This window comes from Poecilia reticulata, chromosome 8, assembly GCF_904066995.2.
Source record: "Poecilia reticulata chromosome 8, P_reticulata-male-v2, whole genome shotgun sequence".
In the NCBI taxonomy this organism is placed as follows: Eukaryota; Metazoa; Chordata; class Actinopteri; order Cyprinodontiformes; family Poeciliidae; genus Poecilia; species Poecilia reticulata.
Genome location: NC_088837.1, coordinates 9,828,166 through 9,854,715, shown reverse-complemented (window position 1 = coordinate 9,854,715; position 26,550 = coordinate 9,828,166). Strand labels below are relative to the sequence as shown.

The 26,550-nt window shown below is 42.1% G+C and overlaps 1 protein-coding gene across 1 annotated transcript; it reads left to right on the top strand.

The window, feature by feature from the left end:
- Nucleotides 1-243: 243 nt before the first annotated feature.
- On the top strand, nt 244-21,726 carry LOC103469144 (sphingosine kinase 1). The gene is made up of 5 exons (XM_008416664.3): nt 244-732; nt 10,484-10,633; nt 13,999-14,093; nt 14,443-14,558; nt 15,749-21,726. The coding sequence occupies exons 1-5, from the start codon at nt 306-308 to the stop codon at nt 16,653-16,655; spliced, it is 1,695 nt and encodes a 564-aa protein (XP_008414886.2). The 5' UTR covers nt 244-305; the 3' UTR covers nt 16,656-21,726.
- The last annotated feature ends 4,824 nt before the right edge of the window (nt 21,727-26,550 follow it).

Genomic DNA, 26,550 nt, shown 5'->3' with positions numbered 1-26,550 from the left:
TTTTCGGGCATAAAAAAAAGGTTATTAAAAAAAAGCAATCATTTAAAATCGTATTGCTTCATCAAACAAATGACAGCAAGCAAAGCAGAACAGGTGTAATTCTGAAGTATTCCTGAGAAAGAGCCGGGACAGTCTGCTCCTCTCTCCTCCTGCTCCATTGATGCAATTCCCCTCACAGACGGCAGGGGGAGGCGGTGAACCAGGCTAGCTGCACCCATTCCTCTTTAAACGGTCCCACGGCAGGCTGGCAGGTTCAGAGTGTGCTCGGCACCGGCCTCCGGGACGCGTCTCACTCTCCGTCCGGGATGGAGAAAGACGCCTCAGCGCCGGACCCATCCCGGCAGTGCAACGGGTTCTCGGGCGTGCTGTACGGAGAGTTCACCGACACTCTCAACGACGGGGTGCGCTACTCGGTGAGCCTGACGGAGAGCGCCCTGACCATCCAGAGGATCTCCTCGTCTCCCGACCGGACGAAGGTGGTGTTTAACTTGAGCGACTGCATCGGCTGTCGGGCGTATAAAGGGCCGGACAGCGCGGACATCGGCGCTTACTTTACGGCTTATTTCTACCCATTCAAGAGGCGCTGGATGAGCACCGGAGTGGCCCGGCAGAGGGTGGAGCAGTGCTTTCGGGTCGCTCTGGTCCAGGACCCGCTCGTCAACCTCCGGGAGGCTGAAAGATGGGCTCATGCCATCAGAGATGCTTCGGTGCTGCAGGCTCCTCGGAGAGACGGTGAGGAAGCACCAACACTCTGGATCCTGTAAACTTACAATCTAACTTTAGATAACGCATTTATTAATAGAATAAATTATTGTATGCCCATGAAGCCAGACTCAGACACTTTTTTCCATTAAAAATAAAAAAAAAGTTTCTCACATTTGTGTAAATTTCGATCTGACTCGTTGTTATACAGCTTAAATCAGTATTATTTTAGACTTTGATGAGATTACTGTTTGTGATGGATAATTGTTTCTTTATTTTTTTTTTCTTTTTATATATTTTTTTGCAAACTGAATCTGAGAAGTGTCCGTTTGCACTCAACCCTTTAATCTCTACCAGATTTGCACATCTATAGTTGTACATTTCTGTTCAATTTTCTCTGTAGTTGCTCCAAGCTCAGTCAGATTTGATGGATGCCACTCTAAGAGATGATTTGCCTTGATGTAAGCCGCAGTATCTCTGCTCTGTAAAGGTCCTCGTCCTGCTGGAAGGTGAACCTCCAGCCCCATCTCAGTTTTCTGTAGCCACTGTAGATTTCTTCCAGGACTGGTCCCCACTGATCTTCATCTTCATTTCTTTCAACTCTGATCAAAAACATTCTTCTGCTACCATGTTTCACCATACAGTTACTTTGTTTGTGGTGATGTGTTAGCTTTTTTTCTTCTTTTTTTTCGTTGGTTAGTTGTTCTTCTCGTCTGACCAGAATCTCTTCTTACATGTTTGATGCGGCTCCTGGCAAACGGTATTTCTCAAGAAAAACATTCCCTCAGCACACAGCTGATTTTTTTTTTTCTATTTTAATCCTGTATTATCACCACTCTATGCTTGGGTTTCACTTGAATTCCCCTAAAGATCCCTAAAGTTTTTGTGGCAACATATGAACTACATGCATGAATACCCAACGCTAGCAAGGCACTGCAAATCTTATCGCTTGAAACAGGTTTGACAAAGAGGCAGAGGTGCACATTCCATCCGCTCTCTAACCGGCTCTGCCTGCATGGGAGGGTGGAAAGTGAGCACATCCAATAACGTCTGTTATTAACTACCGTTAACTGAACATTTCGTGCCATTTCGCAAGCCTGGGGAGAGAAGGGGCTTAATCTGAATCTGAATCTAGATCTTGATCAGCATCTGGAGTCTGCTGTCAAAGATCACCATAAGCAGATCTTCAGCTTGATCCTCTGTCAGCAGCTGCGTGTTAACAAGCTTCATTATTTCAGCTGAGTAAATTCCCGGTGAGACTTAACTCAGGTTGGGTGGAAAAAAAAAAAAAAAAAGTGACATCAAAACAACGGCTGTTTGTCATTTGCCTCCACAGCAGCCTCTTCTAATTGGGTATCATCCTGTCTTGTTCGGTGTAAAATGCTACTCAGTCCGCAGTCTGGTTGGTTTCTCTTTGCTCCGCTTCGGTAAACATCGGCGACAGAGTCATTAACATGAATAAAAAATTACAAGAAACGACGCATCTATTTACAGTGCCTTGGAACAGTAACACTGCTTGAGCTTTTTGTAATCGGCATAGGATGTTATTTGATAGATTAAAAAAAAGGATGAGTTGTTTTGATAAATTTTGACAAATAATGTGTGCATCCCCTTTTATTATGAACTAAAAACACTAAGAAGACCAAAGAGCGCAGCAGACAGGTCAGTGGGAAAGCTATGGAAATATTTCGTAAAGCATTTTTCAGTCTATCATCAAAAAAAAAGGAGTTTCTGTTGACGAGGCTGAACTCCACAAGTTGGGTTAGAAGATCAAAGCGTATTCATGTCTTAGAATATCCCAGTAAAAGCCGAAATCTTAATCCAATTGAGAACTTTTATGGTAAGGCTTGAAAACCGATGTTCACAGAAGACGCTTTATCCAAACTGAGTGAGCCTCAGCTGTTTCATATGGACACATATAAAAAAAAAAATCCTCTTCTTAGCTGTGTGTTTGCACGTTGAGTGACAGTGAAATACATCGAACTTGTAGTTGTAATGTCACACAAAAGAAAACAAACATAGAAAAGGTACATTCATTCCGTTTACAAAGCTGTCTCCAATGCTGTTTATCATGGGGGGGAGGGAGGAGCAGATTGCTAATACTCCACTCCAGGTCAGGAAACAGTCTTTTATATTTGTTTACACTATAAAGCAGGGATGAACTCAGTCGTTCAGCTCAGAGAAGAGGCGGATATTTGACTTGGCAGTGACCAATTGGGAATGTTGACTCGCCAGAGATGGGGGGGCAAGAATGAGCTGTGGGATGAGGAATGAGGTTGTGATCCTGGCAGCAGCCTCCAGGTGTACACTGCAAACATGGAGAGAGACAGAGAGAGGGAGAGAGAGAGAGAGAGAGAGAGAGAGAGAGAGAGAGAGAGAGATAGATAGATAGATAGAGACACTGGGAGCTGTGTGAGGAGAAACATCCAGCCAGCCTCTCTCCCTACAGTCCGTGGCCCACAGGAATTTGAGATTCAGACCTGTGTGCCATCCAGGCAGGCAGGCAGATGGTAACCTGTGAGGTAACCTGCCTCCCTCCCTGTCACTGTCCTCCCTCTGGACTCATCAAAGAGCTCCATCTTGGGAGGGCTTGTCCCTGTGCTTACACTGCCTCTTATTCCAGTCCTCCTTTCTGAGCACAGTCCTCTCAGCGATGATGGGATCAGATGATTAATTCATAAGCTTGTTTTAGCTCTTCAGATCTGCTGTTTAACGGAATGTTTCATTCGCTTTTAAATGAGTCCTATTTTCCTAATGAATGAACCAGAATTGTCCTTTTTTACTCGTTCGCAGAGGGTGCAAGAAAGTCAGCGAGACTCGCTAATCCCTCACGGAGGACTTCCCTCAAGTTAATTGCATGTCATCTCATCTGGGCACTGCAGATGGAAAGGTTGGATTAAAAGCGAAATTACTGCGCGAGCTTGGTATTTAGGGAGACGGGCCGTCGAGGGTGACTCGACACGTCATTACAAAATATGACGGAATTACTTGCATTGGAGATGTAACTCTCCTAATTTAGCCTGCGATATGAAATCCATTCAGAAGCCGCTTAGGGCTTTTCTTCTTTTTGGCAGTTGAATTAAAAGAGTTGCAGGCGACGACGTCCGCGCCCTGCCTGGCCAAAGTATTCACGCCTTGGAATTTCTTTTACTTTGTGTCACGTCAGAACCAAAAAATGGTTTTATAGGGATTTTTTGTTTTGTTTTTTGTTTTGTGATACACCAAGTCAGAGTAGTGCACGATTGTGGAGCAACGAAAAAACACGCGTTTTCGCAAGTAAAAGTCTGAAAAGTGTGACATACATTTGTTATCGGTATGTCCACCTGAGCCAATCGATAACTTACAGAATGACCATTTGCTGCAGTGACAGCTGAAATAGCCTATTCGGGGTGTGTCCCTATGAGCTTGGCACACAGTTTCTTCCGCATGAAAATTCTCTGGAACACTTCAAAGTCTAAATGTCGTTGAAGCTGAAAACATTCTGATACACAAATAATTGCTGCTGGTGGCAGAGCCCACGTCACAGAGAGACAATAAAAAATCCGTAAGCGCCCCGCACCCCTTAAAATGAGTGTTTTTCAGCTGGTCAGGTGAGCCTGTCACTGAGCGAGCCTCCTGGGTGGGGACTGAGCTGTGGCTCATTCGGCAAGGAGCTAAAATGCGTCACCAGGCGACCTTTCACCCCAGCCAGCATCTCAGTCCCAGCGGAGCGTTCGTCTTGTTGCTCCGTGACACATGGATGTGATGGCCTGTCAACCCCCGCCGCCACCGCCCAGCCCCCTCTCTCCTGGTGCTGTCTCTGCGGGCAGCGGTGTTTATTCTCCGCGGCCCTCCTCCCCTCCTCTTCAGCAAACACTCAGACAGCGGCTTGTTTGCAGTCTGAATATAGCCGCCACCGTCGCCGCTCCCGAACAAGAACGCTTTCACAGAATATCTGCTTCTGTTCCAGCAGTTGTCTTGAATGCTTCCCCTGTTTTAATAAATCCCACTTTGGTGCCGGCAAGGTGTGATGCCGAAGGTCTAATAAAGGCTTTAAGCTCTGCTCAGGGTGGTTGTAGCGTTTGCGCCGACAATAAAAGTTATCAGAAAGCCACTTGTTTGCTCTGACGCATTGTCACATCCAGTCCGCCTGTCACCTCATTGTGTGTGTGTGTGTGTGTGTGTGTCTTTACTTTCTTGCAACTGTGAAATGCACACATCACTGCAGAAACTTTATGTGCCAGCTTGATGGACAGGATGTGCCTGCAGGTTTATGACTTCTTGCCTGAGACAGATTTCACACACACAGCACGTACTGACTCTGACAGAGAGAAATCTATGAAAAGAACTTTACTTACTGAGAGTTTGACGCTGTTAGCTGTGTTTCAAACAAGGTAGAACGACGACGATGATGATTTTAAAGATAAAACTTAGGTCTTCAAAGGTCTCTCTTTTACTCTTCATATTTTGGCATTTTACAGTCAGACTGACACAACATCATGCATGGATTCAGTCCACTTAACTGAAATACATCTAAATAAAATCCAGCGTAACCATTGAGATGTAATCCAAATTAGCAGAGTACGGGTCTGCTCTGGTCAGATGAGACAAAAACTAAACTTTACGGCTAACACACAGAATGCAACCTATAGAGTTTTGCCGAGATCAGGAAATCCACTCGGCTGGTTTACTGAGGAAGACTCATCTGACGACTTACATCTGTGGGTCCCATATTTCTTTCTTTCTATGAATTAGTCAGACTGAGTGACTCCACAGTCAGTTGGATCCACAGACCATACCCATTAACGGCTGTTCTCCCACTATTTTGTAACTTGCTCTCGACTCTGAGTCAGATTTTATTTAGTGACTCATGCGGAGCCCCAGGGGTGTTGTTTTACGAAATTTGGGCTCAAGGCAACCTTTAAAAACCTCTTATGAATTTACAAACCAGAAACCAAGGCGGTTTTGTCACCACTGAAGAATTTAAGGTTACAGGTGACTCAAATAATTGAGTGTACAAATCCTCTTTAGCGCTTGCTCCCACAATGCACTGCCTATTTACCTAAAGCTCTGCCTTGGAGCTTCAGGCTCCCGTCTGTCTCCTAATCAAGCACCCTTCCCCTGGCCTTGAACACGCAGCTCCTCCAGACTAGCGGCAGCAATTAGCAAACACCTGGTGGAACTGTGTGGCTTGCTGAGCTAATGAAACAAACTACCTCTGAGTCCGGCTCTCCTAAGAGAGAAACGAGCATCATGCAAAAGCACCGCTGTGATGATGCACTGAAGGGGAGAGATTCTTAAAGAGACAGAGGCCAATTTCAAGGTGTTAGATATGACTATGATTGCAAAGTCAAATTTAAGTAGTTTTTTTTTTATATATATATATACATTTTCATAAAAACTGAAGGCAATATAAAGATACAACATGCCCTCGCCACCCTCCCCCTCCGAAGAACTTTATCTTTGTCAATTCACTGCTTTACTGTGAAGTTTTCTGAATGGATTTCAGATCCATTTGTTTTTACACCTGTGACATGAAACATTTGCTGATGATCTGTAATCTATTGATACCTCAGAGCTTATATATACGAATACATGTTGTTCTTAACAACTTTTAAATAGATTTCCAAGAAATTCAGTATAATATCGTCTCTTGCTTTAGATAAACTTTAGAAAACATCACCGCATCAACAACAAAATCAATCTCTCAATCTCGTACTTAGGTTATTTATCTTCTGGATGTGCTTTTGAGACTTTAAGGTTATGGTCACTGTGATGCGTCATGTCTTCAAATATGCTCTTGATCTATCCCTGTAGAAACCAGGGAGTTATAAAATAATAATCTGCTTGGTGGTTTATGAAATCTGCACAGTGGCTGACCTTAATCTCTCAGAGATGACAGACTTACAAAATTCTCCAAGTCAACATTTGGCTTGAAATGCTTATAGTGGTGAAAGTGAACAAACCCCTAGAACAAGAGTCTATTGAAAACACACACACAAAAAAAAGCCAGCTTTGCTTTTAGTCTAAACGAGAAATGTGGTTGAAAAGTGAAAGGTGAATGACCTTTTCTTGCATCTAAATAGGGGTGGAATATTGCTTAAGTTGATAAAGGGAGCTTACTATGCCTGACTTTAAATAACTTTGTTTAGAATAAGTTTGAACAGTGGATATGGTTGAAAAACATCATAGCTTCAGAGTTAGCTTCAGTCATGATCCTATCATTTCCTTTTGTAAAGTTTTCCACAAATTCTTTAATGGGAGGTTTAGATTGTAGTTCTGTTTAAGTAGAAACAATGTGATATTATTAAAATAATAGAACAATCTTTTAAAAGAATGGAAACAACAATAAACTGCCTCAGTAAAAATACTAAACCATACTTTTAAGGTTATGAACTGTTAGTAGCCTTAAATAAAGTCTGATTCCTAATCCTGAGGAAGGTACTGCATTTATTTCCCAGACACACACAGGTTCGTTTTGTACTGTTCAGGGACAAATGCTGGAGTTACTAATGATCCCTCTGGCTTTGTAGAACTGCTGAAAATGTTCTTTTTCAGTAAGATACCATTTGGTGAGGATATCTTTGAACAGACATTGCAGCTTGTTAACGTATTCGGTATTTTCTTTCTTTGCAGAGTTAGTAAAACTTTTAAGAGCAGTTTCTTCTTTTCCGTGTCTCTGATAAAGTCCCAAGAGAACTACTCACCTTTCACAACTCATGGCTGCTTACATTTAGGTTGATCAGAACATTTTAATTGATCAGAATACATATAAGAATGCTTTGTTGTAGTACCCAGATGTATTGTGTTTGGAGGCTTGAGGAAAAATTCTATTCAGTTTTTTTTTTTTTTGCACTAAAAAGTTCAAAGCAATACTTTTTTATAGCAATACATTTTGGTCAGTGCCAAAAAGTTGAGATCAGTGTTTCAAATGAATGCTGTTCCCATTAAAACTGATTTATCAAGAACAGAACCTTTGATCGATAGGTGCAGATTATGGTAACATAACATTTCTCTGGCTGATCTTTTTTTATCCGTACCAATCCACTAAGGATTTCATCTGACTTTGACCTTTTCATGAACTTGACAGCGTGCGGATTTTTTTAATTGGATGCTTTTCAGTTCAGTTCACTTGAGTGCAAGACCTCAATCTAAAAGCTGGTTGACCTTCAAAAGCTGCTTTCCACTCGATTCTGGAAGCGCATGGATCTTTTTTTTTTTTACAATTGAAAGCCACATTGTGCAGGGATGCGACTAGCAAACAATAGTGGCATCCCTGTGTGAATGAATAGAGGTAGATTGGTACATGCCTGTGTGTTTTGGGGACTCTCGCCACTTCTTATTGGGGTTACTCGTGTCTTGTTTGGAGGCATTTCCGATCATAGTTTGTGTTTCAATCGGTTCTAATTGAATTTGGCGGTAAAAAGGTACCAGATTCTTTGTTGAGCAATAATATGGACTGTCTGGTTAGAAACATTTCACCCAGATTAAGCTGGACTGTCTAAAGCAATTACTTTTATTTAGAGCATTCCTGTCAGATCTATAACTTTTATATTATACCGTCAGAAATAGATCAGCATCATCTCCAGCATAGTTTTATGATAGAAATAAATACTGATGTTTTTGCCTTCTGTCCTCAAATGAGATTTTTCTATCCTGATAAAACAGGCTTTTGCTGGAAACTTTTGACTCCTGGAAGGCAAGCTTGACTCCAGATGTACTTTTTTCAGGAATCTCAGTGAGGCATCTAACAAAGCTCTAGTAGAGGCTGGATTTTGTACAAACCACAAAGGTGGATTGCATTATAAACTAGGCAATGGAAGGAAGTTAGCTTTTTCCTTCAGGGCTTAGCAAAAAGCCATAGCTGAGTAAGTTCATTCCTTTAACAAACAGAACTCTGCCGTCTTCTTGCTGCTTTGATGTGATATATCAAAGCAGTTTGTTAAAGATGAGCAATCAAATTCACCTGTCTGGAAAATAACCGAGTCTGGAGTTGGTATGGTTTTTTTTTCTTAAGACAAAACAACGGGCAGGCTCGCATATACACAAACACTGGAATGGAATGTTTTTCATTCCAATAAACACTGAAACCCAGAGATGTCACTCAGCATTGATGCCTGTGGGCTGACTCATGCCGCTACAGAGTACATACACTCACCAGTCACTTTATTAGACACCCCTTGGACTCCTTCTTAGCCTTCAGAACTGCCTTCATCTTTGGAGCGTAGTTCCAACATGGTCTGAGATTTTTGATCCACGTTGGCGTGACGGCGTCACACAGGGGCTTTGCCTATTGCACATCCGCCATGCAAATTTCTCATTCAACAAATGCGCTCTACCGGGAGGCCATCGCAGTGCAGTGAGCTCATCCTTCACGCACTAGAAAGAAATGTCGGATGATTCGTGACACGGTGCATTGTCTTGCTGGAATTAGTCATCAAAGGATAGTTCGCTGCAGTTAGAGTTAGGGATGAACATGTTCATTAGCTGTACTCAGGGAGGTTGTGGAGTTTAAATGATGCGTTAGTACTAATTTGCCTAAATTGTGTCAATAAAACATCCTTACACCCAGGTGCCTTTGTCGTTGACGCGAGGGAGGATGGACAGTAGTTCATGCTGAGGGCAAATTAAATGCCATGTGGAGCTGAAGTAGCAGTGGAACTGGTTTGGTCTTCTACTGCTGTAGCCCACTGGCTTCAGGTTTCAACGTGTTCTGTGCTCAGAGATGGTATTTTGCATACCTTTGAGGTAAAGGTGTTTGAGGTACTCTTGCCCTTCCTTCATTTTGAACCAATGTTTTTCATTCTCCTCTGACCACAAGAATGAAAAACAGCATATATGCAGTTTACCATAAACCTATCACTTCAAGATTCCTTTTAGCTCCTTTCTGTCAAAATATGATGCTTGGTTTGAACCTCAGTGATGCTGAGATTCAATTAAGTTGCAGCTGATTAATTACCGTCAGCACTGATGCTGTTAATGTGTACATGTGGTGTACATAATTGATCCCAAACTGTTGAAACAAGGAATGACCCTTGTAGTATAATTCAGCATCACAGTGCAGCACTGGCCACAACTGAAGAGGGTCCAAGTGGTCCATTAGTTTTTAGCTGAAAGGCTCAGACAACAAGGCCAAGTCCGTTTTCATCTCATCTACCTCAAGTGTGCAGTGATCCACATTTAGTGGACCTTCATAACAATATTAAAATACTGATCTTAGCCAGTGTTTTAAAATAGGAAAGAGAATAGAGTGTACCCCTGTGGTAAGGTAGATGTCTGTTTGTCTGCATAACTCGTAAAACGGCTACTGCAAAATCGTCTATCAACCAAATGTCCAGATATCTCCAGAAAAATATATTCATCTAGACAGTAAAGTTTAAAATGATTAAACCTGTGAGTGTGGTTGTTTAATAGGTCACCACACAGACTGAACAGGTTAGATTTTTCTTTTCCTCCCATTGATTTGTGTTTCTTCGAAACCTGCAGGCGCAAGCAGTCGTTTGCTGTAGTCATGGAATAAAAAGTTTCCGGCATTGATCATAAATAATTGGTAAGACCCTAAATAAAATGCATGTGTAAGCCTTCTCTCTTTGCAGCGTCACATTAAAATTGATCACCGTCAGTCTCGATGCTCGCCCAGCCGACAGATGCGGAGTTCTTACGATTCCCCCTCCCCCTCTCATGCTGCATTTCTATGCATATTATCAGAGAAGGAGATGGCTCTTCTTCTTATTTATTCTTTAAGTTATTCCTCTCATCCTCTTTATTCTGACTCACATCACACTGTTTCTGCCTGCTGTAGGTGTGACGTACACGGAGCTGAGGAGACCTTGCAGAACCATGATTCTGGTGAACCCCCACAGCGGACGGGGACAGGCTCTCCAGCTGTTCACCGGCCACATACAGGCCATGCTCACCGAGGCCTCCGTTCCCTACACGCTCGTCATCACAGGTCAGTCACAAACACGTTCCCCGCAACGCGTCCCGTTTGTCGTCTTTGTATGAAACAGAGGATTAAATGTCCCGCTACATCGCAGCGTGATCGGTCTGAGAACTGGGTCACGCTGTGAGTTGCGCCACGCACCAACATGAGCCGAACCCGCAACGCTTGGAAGCAAGTTTTAATCTCTGCAGGAATTATGCATTGTTTTTGCGATCGCAAATTCAACAAGGCATGTGCTCACAGACAACATGAGCATTAAATTCTCATTCTACTCGTGCCATCTGCTGCGCATTCAGCACGATTTGCTAAAGCTTCTCGGTGACCTTTACCGGCATTGTGCATGTTACTGTTATTCTAGGCTATTTTCACCACAAGAAAGCTGTTACTCTGCACAGCTTTAATGCCACGTCTGGATACCAAATGGCTCAAATTTCATCATTTACCCAATTCCATGTCAATATTCACTAGATTTTATTGAGATTTTATGTGATAGACCAACACAGAAGCATGAAGTAACAGAAAAACCATATATATAGTTCTCAACAGGGTGAAATTCAGACCGGGAGCTCGGTTTGGAGAGGCCTTTTATTTGAAATCACAATGGACGAAAGTGGAACCGTACTTTTAAGACAAAAGAACTTCATGAGCGGTTTATAACCGCCATGGTTTGTCACCAATCAGAACCTTGTGTGTGTATGTATTTAATGTCAAAATTAAAAATAAACATCAGTCAGCAAGATTGTATTATACAAGCTGCTTATAAAAATAATAGCGCAAACATAAAACAACCTCCAAAGCTAGACAGACCTTTTACGTCACGAAGGGAAATGAACATGTTTTAAATTGTTTTCAGATGTCAAAGCCAGGCTTGAACCTCGATCCGTTGATCTTTGCTCGTTGTTTGTTTCCAAATATGTGTTTTACTGACTTTACTTGTATTTTTCTTGAGCTGGTAAAGAAAGCGTATATCAATGAAAAGAACAGATCAGGACAACTAGATGCATAGTCTGCGTATTCAGATATCTTCATTACTTTGAACACAGACTTTCTCCTAAAATGTTTTTATTTTCCCTTATGGAAACGTCAGATATCTGCTTTAATTCATTCTGTTTCCACGTCAAAGATATCCGCTTGTGTGGATCCATTCCAGTGGTTGCAATGTGACAAAATGTGGGAAAAAATAAAACTTACCAACGTTGAGAGGAATTGTATTTTTTCCCTCTGCGCCCCGCATGCTTACCCCCTTGGCTAAGGCCGACCAGCAGTTTGACAGGTATGAATATGCTGTCTCCTTTTGGATCAGCTCGGCATTATGCAGCTGAATCTCTGCTGCAGCTCACAGTTGAGATGGATTATGACAGCGAATGCAGCAGAGCGCTGGAGCAGAAACTCCGCTTGTGTGGTTTTGTCTCTTTGAGAAAGCACGCTGGCACGCTCGCACATACTTAACGGGCTCCCGGGACCTGAAGGAGGGTCAGCAACTGGATGGAGATGAAAACACAGAGCCCAATTACTGAGGCCAACGAAGAGGAACAGAGACAGACGTAAAGGAAGGAAGGGGAGTCTTAAACGGGGCACTGAGGCCTCCGAGTGGGATGATCCGTCATGCACCGGGTCAACAGGCTGTAGTCCACTTTACTCGGCATACGCCTTTTTGATGAGTGTATCAAAACTGCTTTTGCTTGAGGATGGACAGGCTCCGTCGTCGAGGAACCTCCTGTCGTGTCGGCCTGTACATTTTACATACTGTATGAAGCACTGAGTGAATCGGTTTTAGTCTTTACCTTCAATAACCTCGGAAAAAGGCAGAAGGCATTAACATATAAAGCAATCCGCGGCTTTTAAAAAGAAAGGACGGGAATTTGACCCAGATTTTAGGTGGTTTTATCTTTGTTTTGGCACAGAGTGTTTGCATCTCATGAAAGATTAGACCGACAGCCTTTGACTTCAGATTTGATTCATGCAAAAGGAGCCCTGCGATACTGTAATGTACATAGATACACTTTTCAGTTAGCAGACAATGTTTTGGTTTTCGGGCTTTTGTGATAAATCATATTTTCTCAGAACATTTTCACAGTTTTGAGTCTTCATTAAGCCGGTTATCAAAATTAACAGAAGAAAGCACAATATATACGGTACCTGTGTCAGTAATGAAACTCTATATGTTTCACTTTTTTGATTCAATTACTGGAATAGATGAATATTTTGACTATCTTGGCTGTTGGCGCAGGTTTGCTGGATGACCTGTGCGTCTTTCTGTATGTCAGCCATTCTTTACGTGAAAGATCTCTGGACTGAAGTATCAGGCAGTTCCCAGAAATATTGGTTTATGCAGCAGCAAACCTATGAAAATGTAATTTATTTTACCTTTGCTTCGTATTTAACTGTATGAAAAGTGCTCGGCAAATACATTGTAGTTGAGGTCTGATTTTGACCCGAAGATATTCATAAATATGCCAAAAACCACGTGAAAAGCATAACTGGAAATAAAAGAAGTCATAGTCGTATTTTGCGGTGATTGTGTACGTTTGTCTTCCGATGACCTTTTCAATAAGTAAGTATCTGGAAAGTAAAGCTTCGGTCAGGCCGGCTAAAAATGCTGAGTCAGCTGTGCAGTTACTCCTGTCAACGCAGCTCCGCATAACCACCTCCAGTCCGTCCGGCAGACAGCAAACAGCACAGGAGGGGTGAGGTGGGTGAGGTGGGTGAGGTGACAGGGTAAGAGGGGCTGGGGCATGTAGAGATTGAGCAAAGTAAAAGCCGAGAGTCGATCAATACTTCAGGAGGTATATTTTCCATCATAGTGGCAGCACATCCGTGCCTCTGCGTGTCTGCCGACTTTCCCCCCCTTTACCCCCCCCTGTCTCCCTCTCTAAAGCTGTTTCCATTTTCTACACGCGACTACACTGGGGAGTCTCGGCTGGCAGGACTGTAGACTTTAATGCTGGCAGGATGAGCCCGCAGAGACCCCTCAGTGCAGGGACCGACTCAAGGACGCTTGCCAATAAAACTAGGCTGAACAAATGGCTCACTCCTCCAGTAGCACATTTTACCAACACGCGACCACATGCTCCCGCGCTCTCAGTCACAGATGTTTGCAGGCTGCCTAAGCTGCCTCAGAGCTGCTGAGTAGCCACTGGATGAGCTAATGTGATATGTCTGGTCCGATAAGAGGAAATTGAATCCCTTTTCTGCCTAATCTCCCTGATCCCACTCCAGAGCCTGTGGTGATGAAGGGAACATGTCTTTTTCTCTCTCTGTCTCTCTCTCTCTCTCTCTGCCCTTGCTGCTTTTCAATCCTCATTTTTGTCACTTTGTCCCACATTTTCTGCTTTGCCTCAGCAGTTGACGCTTGCGTTTCTTCTGTCCGTCAGAGCACCAGAACCACGCGCGGGAGCTGGTGAGGAACGCCGACCTGACGCAGTGGGACGCGCTGGTCATCATGTCTGGTGACGGGCTGCTGTTTGAGGTACGCGGGCACCGCTTCCGCTCTTTAGCGACGAGAGCTGTTAATCAGTGGGTGCTGGATCGACCTCCAAAACTCCAGCTTCTATTTATGGCACTTCTTGGAACAGAAATATAAAATTTTAATTTGATCTCACACATGATAAAGGAGATCAGGTGCTGGGGCTCTTGCTTGGGAAAAAAAAAACCCACAGTCATCCAGAAAGTATTTTTGTCCTCAGCCACAGCACCATCTGGTCACCCTGGTTGTGCCACACTACATTACAAAACAACATGTTTCTGTCTCTTGCAGATCTACAACTTCTTATTTTTGAGCCAAAGCTAAATTTCGGTCATCTCTCTTGTTCACTCAGGTGATAAATGGTCTGATGGAGCGTGAAGACTGGCAACAGGCCATCCAGACTCCTCTAGGTATGCTGCCAGGTGGCTCTGGCAATGCCCTGGCCGCATCCATCCACCACTACTCGCAGTGAGTCCACCTTTTAATGAGTCATTTAAATGCATAGGCTAACGGTGCAAAAGACGAGCCTTCGTTAGTTTACAGAAGACAATTTGTCTTCTTCCTGTGTAATTAGAGCAAAGGGCTGACTGGGCTCGTCATTCCTCCGGAGAGAGGACGTTCCGGGACTGTTTTGTTATGCGCCGAGAGTTCATTTCTGGTTGCATAAACTCTCCAAAGCAATGATGCGAGGGGTTTAGAAAAGTCGGTGCATTGTGTTGACCCAGCACGTGTCCAGGTTATCATCCCCTTCTGGCGCCTGGTCATTGGCACAATTTCAAAGAGCCACCGCTGGTGAGCCGGAAATGTCATGAGCGCATCTGCTTTACGAGGTGTCAGGACTTTGGATGACTCTGAACCTGCTGCTGATTTATGGACTTGTTTATGTTAATGAACATGTAGATGTAAAAACCTTTTCATCAGCTCCTGCAACACTTCCAACCTGTGGATTTGGACCACCCAACTTCATTACTTCTCAGAAGCTCTAATATCCTCATCACTCTATTGTGTATCTGCCGCGTGTTTTGTTGGCATAGTAAACACAGGGGAACAAATCTGCAGCATCTCATTGTTGTGCATCTGACAAAGATCTCACATGGTTTTTATACCAATTGTGATCTATTGATATGTAGCTGGTTCAGCTCACAGCAAATGACCAAAGAATAAGATCACTTATTTCAAGGTCATAAAAAAATCATCTGCACAGCAGAAGAACTGGTTATGAATAAATCTTAAACATCCGAGGATTCAGTTTTGAAGTGATCTGGGAGGAGAGCAGTTATTCTGTGCGAAATGTCCGATTCATACGGTTCTTGCACCGTATAAACCGAATAGTATTCCAAAACACAAAACCTGTTTCATCTGCACATGTTGAGTATTTACCAACAATGTTAGGCTCTCGGTTGAGTTTGTGCCTTAGATGGAGGACAAAGCCTTACACTTCCTCATTTGATGCAACCCTAGTTTTATTGTTAATTTACTTTAAGAAGCATAAAATAAATTTATCATGATAATAGTTTTATTACAATAACATGTTCGGTTTGACTCTCTTAGTTTAGTTTTTGCATCGTTAAAGAAGAAAGTATTCAGTCAAAAAACTGCATTATTTAATGCGCTGCCGTATTTTCTGTCTTATCTTGTTTTCTGTGACGATTCAACAGATCGCCTCCTGCCTGGAACGAGGAGCTGCTCCTGAGCTGTGGCTTCATGCTGTGCAAAGGTCTGGTTGGTCCTCTTGACTTGGTGTCGGTCCATTTGGCCTCCAGTCAGCGCCTCTTCTCCTTCCTCTCCTTGGCTTGGGGCTTTGTGGCAGATGTGGATATCGAGAGCGAGAAGTACCGTCACGTTGGAGCTATACGGTTCCTAATGGGCACCCTGGTGCGTCTGGCCTCGCTCAGAGTATATCAGGGCAGGTTAGCGTACCTGCCAGCTAAAGAGGTACCAAAGCCTCCAAACGAAAGGGTGAAGGTGACCCGTCCTCCGTTCACACCTCAGCAGCCATCTCTCTGTTCGTCCCTTCCTTGTCATCTCGTTCCCAGAACTTCGCCAAAGCAGAGCTCTGTCAAAAACTGCGTCGATACGAACCTTAACCAAAACTCCATCACCAACTCCTCCAGCGTCATCACCAACATGAGGCCCGAGACGCATGGCAACAATAAGACTGCATCACCTACGGATTCTCTCCTCCCCAGCCTGGACCAGCCGGTCCCTGAAAACTGGACGGTGGTCAATGAGGAAGACTTTGTTCTGGTGCTGGCTATTTACCAGTCCCACCTAGCGGAGGACCTGTGGACGGTGCCGGGAGCGATGGCGGACGATGGGCTGATTCATCTGCTTTACGTGACGGCGGGGATATCCCGGCCCGCCCTCTTGCGTCTCTTCCTCGCCATGGAGAGGGGTTCCCATTTAGCGTGCGGTTGCCCACATCTTGTGTACGAAAAGGTGAGGGCCCTGCGGTTAGAGCCCGTCTCACAACAGGGCATGATCACCGTGGACGGAGAGGTGGTGGAGTACGGCCCCATCCAGGCTCAAGTCCACCCCAGAATGGCCAGGCTTATATGCGGATGAACTTGTGCTTTACTTTATAGCTCTAGTTTGGCCTTTTGAACTCATTGTCAGATTCTTTATGTGTGCCGTCTTCTCAGAAGTGCCAAAGACAATTAATCAGCCTTTGGAAATTCCTTTATTTTTCTACAGAGACAACCTGGCCTATTTTTATGGACTTTTCGTTCTCTCTCAGTGTTAGATTCAGGGTCAAAGCCATGGAGGATTGCTCTTACTTCTGGCTGGTCCAGGCTTAGGGAAATGAGATGGAGATGGAAATGTATGTACACACACACAAACACACAAAAAAAAACAAGCCAGATCTTTATGCATTTTTGTGCATACCCAAATGTATGTATATGCGGGACTCTGCATGAGGGGCTTTGGTAGTACAGTGGCAGCACATTGCACTCTGCTTGTCGAACCTTATAAGCATGGCACATGTGAAGAGAAGCAAGTTTTTCTTTCCCCGGGAGAGACTCCTGGAGAAACCCTGCCTCTTGCCCCGCTGTACCACTACAGGCCCTCAATCTCACCCCGGCCGCCGCCGCCCTGACAACACTGCCTGCCCTTGAGCTTTGTAAGAAAATTGAGGAGATATAAATCCCCCCTGAGGGATTTAGCTTTGTCAGATCTTTAATCTTTGCTTAGTTTACATAAAAAGAAACTTTAGATTTGCTCATGTTAGAGCCCCACCTCTTCCTTCCTGCCAAACAGATTTTACCAGCTTACTCTACACCTTTACCACCGTCTTCTCCATTTCCTGTACCGTTTCATCTCCAACCATCATTAAGCTGTAGGAATCGCCTCCACTCGCACACTTTCTTCTCCCCATCCCCGCCTCTTCTTACGCTCAGATCCTCACATACACACACACATTCCCTCGCATCTCTGCAGCACTTAGCGAGGGGGAAGGGCGCGATCTGCTACTGTGCATATGATCCCCTCTCTTCAAGACTGTACGCTCGCTCCCCCACCAATGGTTAATGAACCATCGGCACCTAATGTGTCCTTAATATGAGGGTTTACATCGGCTAAAGCGCGCTAAATAGAAAGTCGTGAAAGCTCTTAGGTGGGTTTTCAAGCGGATATTAGGTTGGTCAAAGCACACTCGAGTGGATAAAGTGCAGTTTCAGACGGGCCCTGTTAGAGTTGCATATTGAGAGGCGTGTGATCGATGGAAGCCGGAGGGCGGCAGGTGTTCTGCTCCTCCGTGCGGCCTACTCGGTGGCTGTCGGTGCTGCGGAGCAATTAGTGCACTGGAGCGGACCAGAGTGCAAATGTTAGCGTTATCATCATGACCCCCTCCTGCCCTCCCCACCCCCCGCAACCTCTTTCGCACACACACTCACACACCAGTTTACCTCTGGCTACAGCACAACTGTACATCTGCAACGTGTGCAGTTGAGGCGTATCGGACCGTTTTAGCAGGTCTTGCTTTAACTGTTGTATTCTCAAAATAAAATACTGGTCAAACCGATGAAAATAAAGTCCTTTCCTGTGCCGACAGGAAAGAAAATATGACACTTTTGACTGTTCACTGGCTAGCGGGGGAACCATAAAGTGCTGATTTCCACAAAAAAAAAAAAAAGAAAAGTTTTTTAGGGCATCTGTCATTTTGAGTAAGAAAAAGGTGATGCAGTCAGCTGATGGAGCACTTAAATCTTCAGCTGTTTTCATCTATAGCTGTAGGGACTGTCAGCTGGAGAAGTTGGTAAGGTCTTGCTAACTGCTGCGTCTGTTCATACAGTAAAGAATTTATATGCCTTGGACTTTTTTCACATTACAGCCCAAAAACTTTGAAGCATTTTTTTAAAAACATGATTGAAAGGAGAGCATAATTGTAAAGTGGCAGGAAAAGGATACATGGTTTTCAGTTTGCTTTTCAAATAAATGTATTTTACATTTAATTTCAAATGCTGTAAATACGAAGAAAACACATCTTGGTATTGACAGCATTATGTCTTAACTAGTTTTCAGGTTGACCAAAGAGTTAAAATTATAGTGTTGTTTGTCCAGAACACCGTCCTCCACAGGTTGACCCTGTTTAATAATTAAGTGGCACGTGAAGAGAGTAGTTGCACTCAGAGTAATAGAGCTGACAAATAACTAACTCTTTTTTTTCTTTATTTGTAAAAACTTAAAATCAAATTATTATTTTCCTTCTACTTCACAATTCGAACTTTCCTTTCAAGTTTCTTGTTAATGTGACAACGCATGGAAAGGTTCAGGCATGTGAATTGTTTTTGCAAGACATTGTATGTTTCTCAAGCTGTAGTCAAACCCTCCCCCCCAAAAAAACAGGTTTTCAGATGGATCTTCGCTGCAGATCAATCGAGGAAGGACTCTGGTGCTGTGCCACCTTCGATAATTCGGGGTCCGCATAGACATTAGCACACACGAATGTGAATTTATCATGTTCCTCTTCTAGATTTTCTAAACTTCATACGACTGTGGAGATCCATTCACAAAAAGTAAATTATATTTTATAAAACTTTAGTTGTTTTTTTTTCTAATTTACTTTAAGCTGCTACTTTTGGTTGTGAAGGGACTGTGTTGTTTTCAAAAGATGGCGTCACTTCGGTTGTTTTTGCGAACTTGTCTTTTGTTACTGGAGGTTTTACTTCCCCATTGTTGTTTATCATGTAAACTGTGTGACTTAAATTGGTTCATAAAGTCAGTTATCATTACTTTTCACCCATAGTGAGCAAGTGACTGTGCCTCGTGTTATATATATCGCCTGCCTCCTAATAAAGCCCACCAATGTGAGCAAAGTTGCTTTTTAATATTTCAAATCAGTCAAAAGATCGTGACCTACCAGGCCCAGCTGGAGCAAAACCAAGTTTTTATTCAAATTAGCATTTTCCTGATTTTTTTTTTTTTTATATTATTTTTTGCACAACTAAGCAGAAGCTGAGTGATCCCTTTAGAATTAGGTTTAACCAGAAATTCAAAACCAGCCTGGACACAGTTTTCCTAAAGTTTCCCAATTGAGTAACGTGAAAACAGCTGTCTTGACTTTTTTTTTTTAATTTCATGGTCCTAATGCACAGTGGTGCAGTTGGTAGAGCTGTTGCCTTGCAGCAAGAAGGTTCTGGGTTCGATTCCCGGCCCCGGTCCTTCTGCATGGAGTTTGCATGTTCTCCCTGTGCATGCGTGGGTTTTCTCCAGGTACTCCAGTTTCTTCCCACAGTCCAAAAACATGACTGTCAGGTTAATTGGCCTCACCAAATTGCCCCTAGGTGTGAGTGTGTGTGTGCATGGTTGTTTGTCCTGTGTGTCTCTGTGTTGCCCTGCGACAGACTGGTGACCTGTCCAGGGTGACCCCGCCTCTCGCCCGGAACATTAGCTAGAGATGGGCACCAGCAACCCTCCCGACCCCAGTAAGGGACAAGGGTATAAAGAAAATGGATGGATGGATGGATGGATAATGCACAGTGACAGCACTGATTGAGAAAAGGGAGTTTTAAAACAGCTACTTTTCTAACTTCCTGTGCAGCTAGCTGTGCTGAAGCAGTGATGCTAGCTTACATATAGAGCCTCAGTTGTGTTATGTTTTTGATTCGGCTTCAGCCAACAACATTTTTGTTTGTTGCGTTAAAAAGATTTTCCAAAAAATGACTGCTATGTTTTTTTCTCACTATTATCTTTAAAATGTGACTTTCTGTCAAAGAAAGACCCTAAAAATAAAAATCTCATGTTTGTTTTATTGTATTAATTTTTCATGTTTCCGTCCAGCTGCTGTCACAATGTTTCAGATCTTGCTCTTCATGTGTGGGGGCACTGACAGGTCTAAGCCTGGTTTGAATAGTGTGCATGTATGGGGATCACAGGTGGGGAATCCACAGTGTTCGATTAAACAGGACATGGTACGTTTTTTTTAATGTATTTTTATTTTTTCTTGCTCTGATTGTCACTATCTTAATTTATTTTTTCTAGGTTTAAGAATCAGCTTTCCTGTAGGTGGCATTTCAATCAATTTCAACTAAGTGCATCCAAAGGGTATTCACAGTGCTTCACTTCCAACCTTAGAAATCGCCTTGATAATTTTCCCATGCTAGTAGATGTCAATAGCTTTGGTTCATATCTTTGTCTGAATTTCTTTAGTTGAGGATGATTTCTTAGCCTACTTCATGCTGTCAGATTAGTTCTGTTTAAAGGATTTGGTGATTCTAATGATTTGGAAGCAAGCAATGTGATTCGTGAAGTTAAACTTAGCTTTCAAATAACTGACGAAAAGTTAATATATAATTTAAAAAGTAGAATCCGTCGTGTGTTTGTATCTGATTTTGATACGCATCAGCTGCATTAATCAGAAAGTAGGTCATGCTTACAGTTTTACTTTTGGTTTCAAGTTTCCTTCATCCTGACATGAATGAGTCTTTAACTGCACATGCAGAGTGTTTGAACAGTGTTACAATAGACTGGCTAGTATTATTTTGGGGTCACTGTTGTTGCACACTGTTGAAAATATGTAAAAAAAAATTGACAGGTCCAGAAAATATGTGACAACCTGACTTAGCTGGTGATCAAATTGTGCTTTCTACAGTGTTAAATATAAAGGCAATTCTAAAATGTTATTTACCAAAGCTAGCACTTCTCCCTACACCCTTTAAATGAAAAGTAAATAGCCAGTAGCGTGATGGCAGTGCTAAGTTCTGAAGTCGCCCAGGCAGCACTTTTTCTCCAACTAATTGGTATTTAGAAGCAAACTGCCGTTAGCTCACTTTTTCATTACCAACTTCTCCAAAATTACCCTTTCTGCATATTTATTAAAAAATTATACAGCTTAAATTAAGAATACCTTTTTTATACATTATTCAGTTTGAGATTTTGTCTATCTTAAGGATAACATTTCTAGCCCTGGTGATTATGTTTCAAAGTTCAACTTTGAGAGTCGGCATCTCAAAAAACTCCCCCTCCTTTAAATAACTCGAGAAAGTCCTTGGAACGTCCTTGATGGTGGACATAATACATCTCTCTTCCATGACTTGGTTTTACATTCCCAGGTCTTTATTCAGACTGCACAACAGTCCTGGTCACAGCCCATGCCCGGCATACTACACCCTCAATCATGACAGAGTTACCAGGCTGCCTGGAATGCGTATCCTGTCCCATCCTGTCCTGCCCTGACCTGAAATTCCAGCTTCGCTCTTCATTATCTGCTGTATTAAGTCAAGATGAGCTATGCAAATGCCTCGTCATTGTTGCGGATTTTTGAAGTAAGAGCTCCCCCTGCTGGCCCGTAGGAGAACATACAGTCCAGAACGGTTTTAGCTTGGAAAATTTCTCCGTCTGTTGCACAACATGGTCTCCTCATCCTGCCACCTGTTCCCCTCCCGTTTTATACTCAGATGCAGATTATCTTTTACCACATGAGCTCAGCAGCGAAAGACTTGAAGTTTGTTATCTTTTAATGACATCCAGTTTATTGTAGCTTTAAGAAATGACTTGATTCTTGTTAATAATGAACACGAAAGCGGTGTGTGGCATTAGACTACTGTTAATTTATGGTTCTGAACCGTTCAGTTCCACTGACTGTTGTTTTTTTTATTTTTACACAAATGTTAATACCCGTTGTTATTTTATTATTGATTTAAGGTAATAGCATAAACAAACTCAATGATGTTTTTATTAAAACTGTAACATTTAAAATCCTTTTGTACCATGTACATGTTCAGTTTAAAATATTTTTTTTAATGTCATGTTTTGCTCTAGAGTTCACTGCTGTCATAAGCCTGAAATAAGGGCAAATTTTCTGAAAGGTGTGTAGTCGTTACTTATAGTTTTTTATTTTTTATGTGCAAGTAGAAGCTGATGTTTAGTGCAGTAGGTTGGTGGTTTTGTGTTAGAAGCCAAAAAGAACGTGGTTCTGTTTAGTGAATCTTGTGCCACCTGTTTGCAGCTTCTTCTTCTTCTTTTTCTTTTTTTTCTCTGGACTAGGTGGAAATAAGAGGAAGGAGTTCCAGTGCCTTAGACTCTACACATGACAGCAGTTACATCATGCACAGATTTAAAGGCTTTGACTTGCACACAATATGATACAAACTCAAACAGTATGTGCGTGTGTGTGGGGGGGAGGAGGGGTGTGTGTGTGTGTGTGTGTGTGTGTGTGTGTGTGTGTGTGTGTGTGTGTGTGTGTGTGTGTGTGTGTGTGTGTGTGTGTGTGTGTGTGAGTTTGGTTTGATGACCAGCCACACATCATGATCTTTTCTTCTCTGTAAGTTTTTATATCTTTTTTTTTATAAGATCAATAAAAAATGTAAAAAATATATATATTTGTGTTCCTGATCATGTTCTTTCATATTGTGTGAAACATAATTAATTCCCAATGATTATAGTCAATGCTTCTCCAAGCTTATCTTCAGGCTTCAAAAAGCATTGAAGTTTTAATAAAAAAATTTTTTTTAAGACTTTTGCTAAAAAGTATATTGATATGAGGCCATGGCAACTAAAAGAGATGTTTGAAAATCTTATAGAGAATACAGTTGAATCACCTTTTTTCTGCTCACTATTAATAAAGAAACAACAAAAAACAAACACCTGCCAGTTGATCGAATGTCCTGTTGCCGTTTTATTAGCAGTAGCAGGAATGTTACACATTGTTTTGAGCTAACATGTGCTTGGAGTGCATCCTGAATATTTAATGATTTCTTTCTAAAGGTTTTGCCTTCCAGTTAAAAAAGCAGGACACCACAGAAAAAGAGAAATGGAGTGAGTAATATTCAGCACTGCTGCAATGGTGATCCATACAAGCATACATCTTATGCTCATTTCTGTTCATTTATTTAAAGAAACTTTACGATTTAAACAGAATTATTGATGACGATTAATGATGTGATTCCAGGTTGACTTCAAAAAGTATCAAAGTTAAAATAGGTGTGCCCCAAGGCTATGTTCTTGGTGCATTCTCTTTAGTTTGTGTGTAAATAAATACTAATGCCATGGTTTTATATGTAGATGATTAGAATATTGGATCTGCTTCGAGTCTGTTGCTACATGCTATAAGTCATGTCTATGACAAATGTACCATTTATCTAACTGTACACCATTTAATCAAAATATATTCTTGATTTTATCTTTTTTTTTCCCCCTAGAAAAAAAACATCTAATTACTTTAGAACCTCTTGGCCTCAAGCAGACGACTCAAACCACTGGGGATGATGTACAATCAGGCCATCAAAATCTTGGATAGGAAGCCTATTACATTGCATCCACATCACATTCTTAATAAACTATGATGAATTTTCAATATATTTTCAAACTCCTTTAAAATCGAACCCTGCCTGACATCAGTTTGAGTTAAAATAAGGTAGCGCACCACTCTGGTTTTATGCTAAGAGCTCAGATGTCCTGATAGAGGGCAAATCTCCATCGCAGTCTTTTACAGACCCTAACAAATTTACTTCCAGGGTGCCCCTGTATGAGCAAAGGTACAGGTCTTCCTAAACATTACACTTTAGATAGGATAGTTTTTTGCACTGACATAAGTTGTTTGTTGTGCTCTTGTCAGACTGGCTAAAGAACAATGAGCGTGTCTGAAATGACTTTTGTGGCCAAGCAGCTGAATCCAAGAAGTCCAGTTATGAGTCTGGATGTGGCATTTGCCAAGACGACAGCATTTACCTGGCTGTATTCCAAAGAGGACTACGGTGTGAAGCTGTGTTTCAGGAATTCGTTTCAACCCTTTGATTCCAATGAAAGGAGCTCATAGTAACTCATGCTGTCAACAAGACATTTTTAGGGGAATTTCCTGCTGTCATCTTTGTGGGAGTTACTCGGGGATGGTCATTTCCTGTTCTAACATGACTGCCCTCCATTGAACTAAACAAAATCCATAAAGACATAGTGTAGAAAACCGTTAGTGGTCTTCACAGATCCCTCATGTGAAGCCAGTAGAACACTTTTGGGATTAATTATTAGAAAACTACGAGCCAGGTCTTTTAGTCCAACATTAGTGTCTGACCTCAAAAATGATCTTCTAGAAGAATGATTTTTTTTTTAAAATACTTCTGATTTTTAAAAAAAATACTTCTGGCAATAAAGTGTGGCCTTCTTCTGGCTGCAGCAGGTTACAGTCAATGTAATGAACAAAATCTCTTCTTCCACTAGAGGGAGACAACGTCCAATTCCTAAATAATTAACAAGTATTTGATACCAATATCCTAAGACCATTTGAAGCTCTCTTTTCATTGTTCCACGTCATAATACTCTAGTTTGGATGCGAGAGTCTTTCAGACACTGATCATTTGAGTTCGTGAAACCAAAAGAATCCAGCAGATGGCGCCGTAGCCTAGCAGTTTTCAGGTGTATATGACACTTTAACGATCCCCAGGAGACGCTGAGAAGGATGCAGCAGAGATGTTCCACAGGAAGCCGCCGGTCATCTCCGTGTCCTGTGCGTCCGTCGGTGTGTGCGCGTGCTGCGGCGTGGGCGGGCTGCGTGCCATCAACTTCTGACGACATAGACATCAAAAGTCAGTGTGAGTACGGGTCACCTTTAACAGCATCGCTGTGGAGTGGAGCAGCTCCTGGCACTGGACAAATGAGATGTTGATGATGATGATGATGATGATGATGATGATGATGATGATGATGATGATGATGGTTATGATTATTTGGACAGCTGCTAAACACAGCAGTGAGTAAGAAGGTTTAAAAAGACTTGCAACTCCTGCTGCTTTTATTTTACTCTTAGGTTGCGAGGTGAAGAAGAGAACAGCTTTTTTTTTCAAAGCTTCTCTAAGCCTTAGTTAACAAAAAAAAAACAAAAAAACAAAAAAACAAAAAAAGATGCATTTAAATGAGTATTTAATCAAATTAAATAAACCTGGAAGCTGCAGGTTCAGGGAAGCACAGCCCTGAAATAGCATACAGACACAATTTGCTACTGCTCCATTCGCTATCACTGTGTGGAAAAACGTTATTCCAGTTTATTCTTTCTTGAAAAAATCTCCCAGATAACCCGAATGCATCCAGCTACGCTTTTTTTTTTGTTGTTGCTGCAAACGAATCTGTGCCAGGAATATCTTCTTAACTGAGCCTCAAAGAGCCTCTGGCAATAACTGGATATAAAACATGATTTCCAGTTTGGGTGTGAGGGAGTTGGTTTTTTTTGTGTGTTTTTTTTTTAATGTTCTGTCTGTGTGTTTTTTGATGACAGGCTGACAACAATCTGGCGTAGCTGAGCATTTAAGCAATTACCTCGAAAAAGACTACTTCAGAAATTGTCTGGATCCAGCTAGGAGTTCAGTTGGAGCGAATCCGGCTGTTTGCAGTGTCAGAATGAGATGAGTCGCTCGGTTGAATTGTTTCCTTTTTCTTTGACAAATAAAGCCATTCAGAAAAAATCTCTATCACAGTCTTTAATTCCGTTTCCCCCCAATTTTATTCTTAGCCTTTTCTGACAGGACTAATTAAAGGCCTCTCTAACAAACTGCTGAATGCCAAAAGAGTAAGTGGACCAGGGGACGATTTGCTGGATATAAAAATGTTTGACATTCCATGACCTTCTTCAGGCTCTTTTTTTCCCCACATTGTTAGTGTAAAAATTACCTATTTTTCTAGAATCAACTTTATATGGTTTTTGGTCCCTTATAACCATTTCAAAAATATGACATAAAATACAAACCTTCACATTCGTAGCAGAGATTTGTTAACAGCATGAAAGAAGGAAGGAACAAAAGCCTGGCCACAACACTTGGAAAGTAAAAAAAAGAGAAAAATGTCCACAAATACAAACGTTTTCCCCAACTTTGTCAGACTGCATAACACCACATCCTTTTGTTTTCTAAAGCAGGACCCTGCCTACTGCTCTGCATCATTATTATTATTATTATTATTATTATTATTATTATTATTATTATTATTATTATTATTATTATTATTATTATTATTTTGAAGTGTAGAATATCTTAAC

Bases quoted from the DNA above. Each gene is read 5' to 3' on its own strand.
- LOC103469144 (XM_008416664.3), top strand. From the start codon at position 306: ATGGAGAAAGACGCCTCAGCGCCGGACCCATCCCGGCAGTGCAACGGG. The intron at 733-10,483 runs GTGAGGAAGCAC...TGCCTGCTGTAG, and splicing joins GCAGGCTCCTCGGAGAGACG to GTGTGACGTACACGGAGCTG. The intron at 14,559-15,748 runs GTGAGTCCACCT...ACGATTCAACAG, and splicing joins TCCATCCACCACTACTCGCA to ATCGCCTCCTGCCTGGAACG.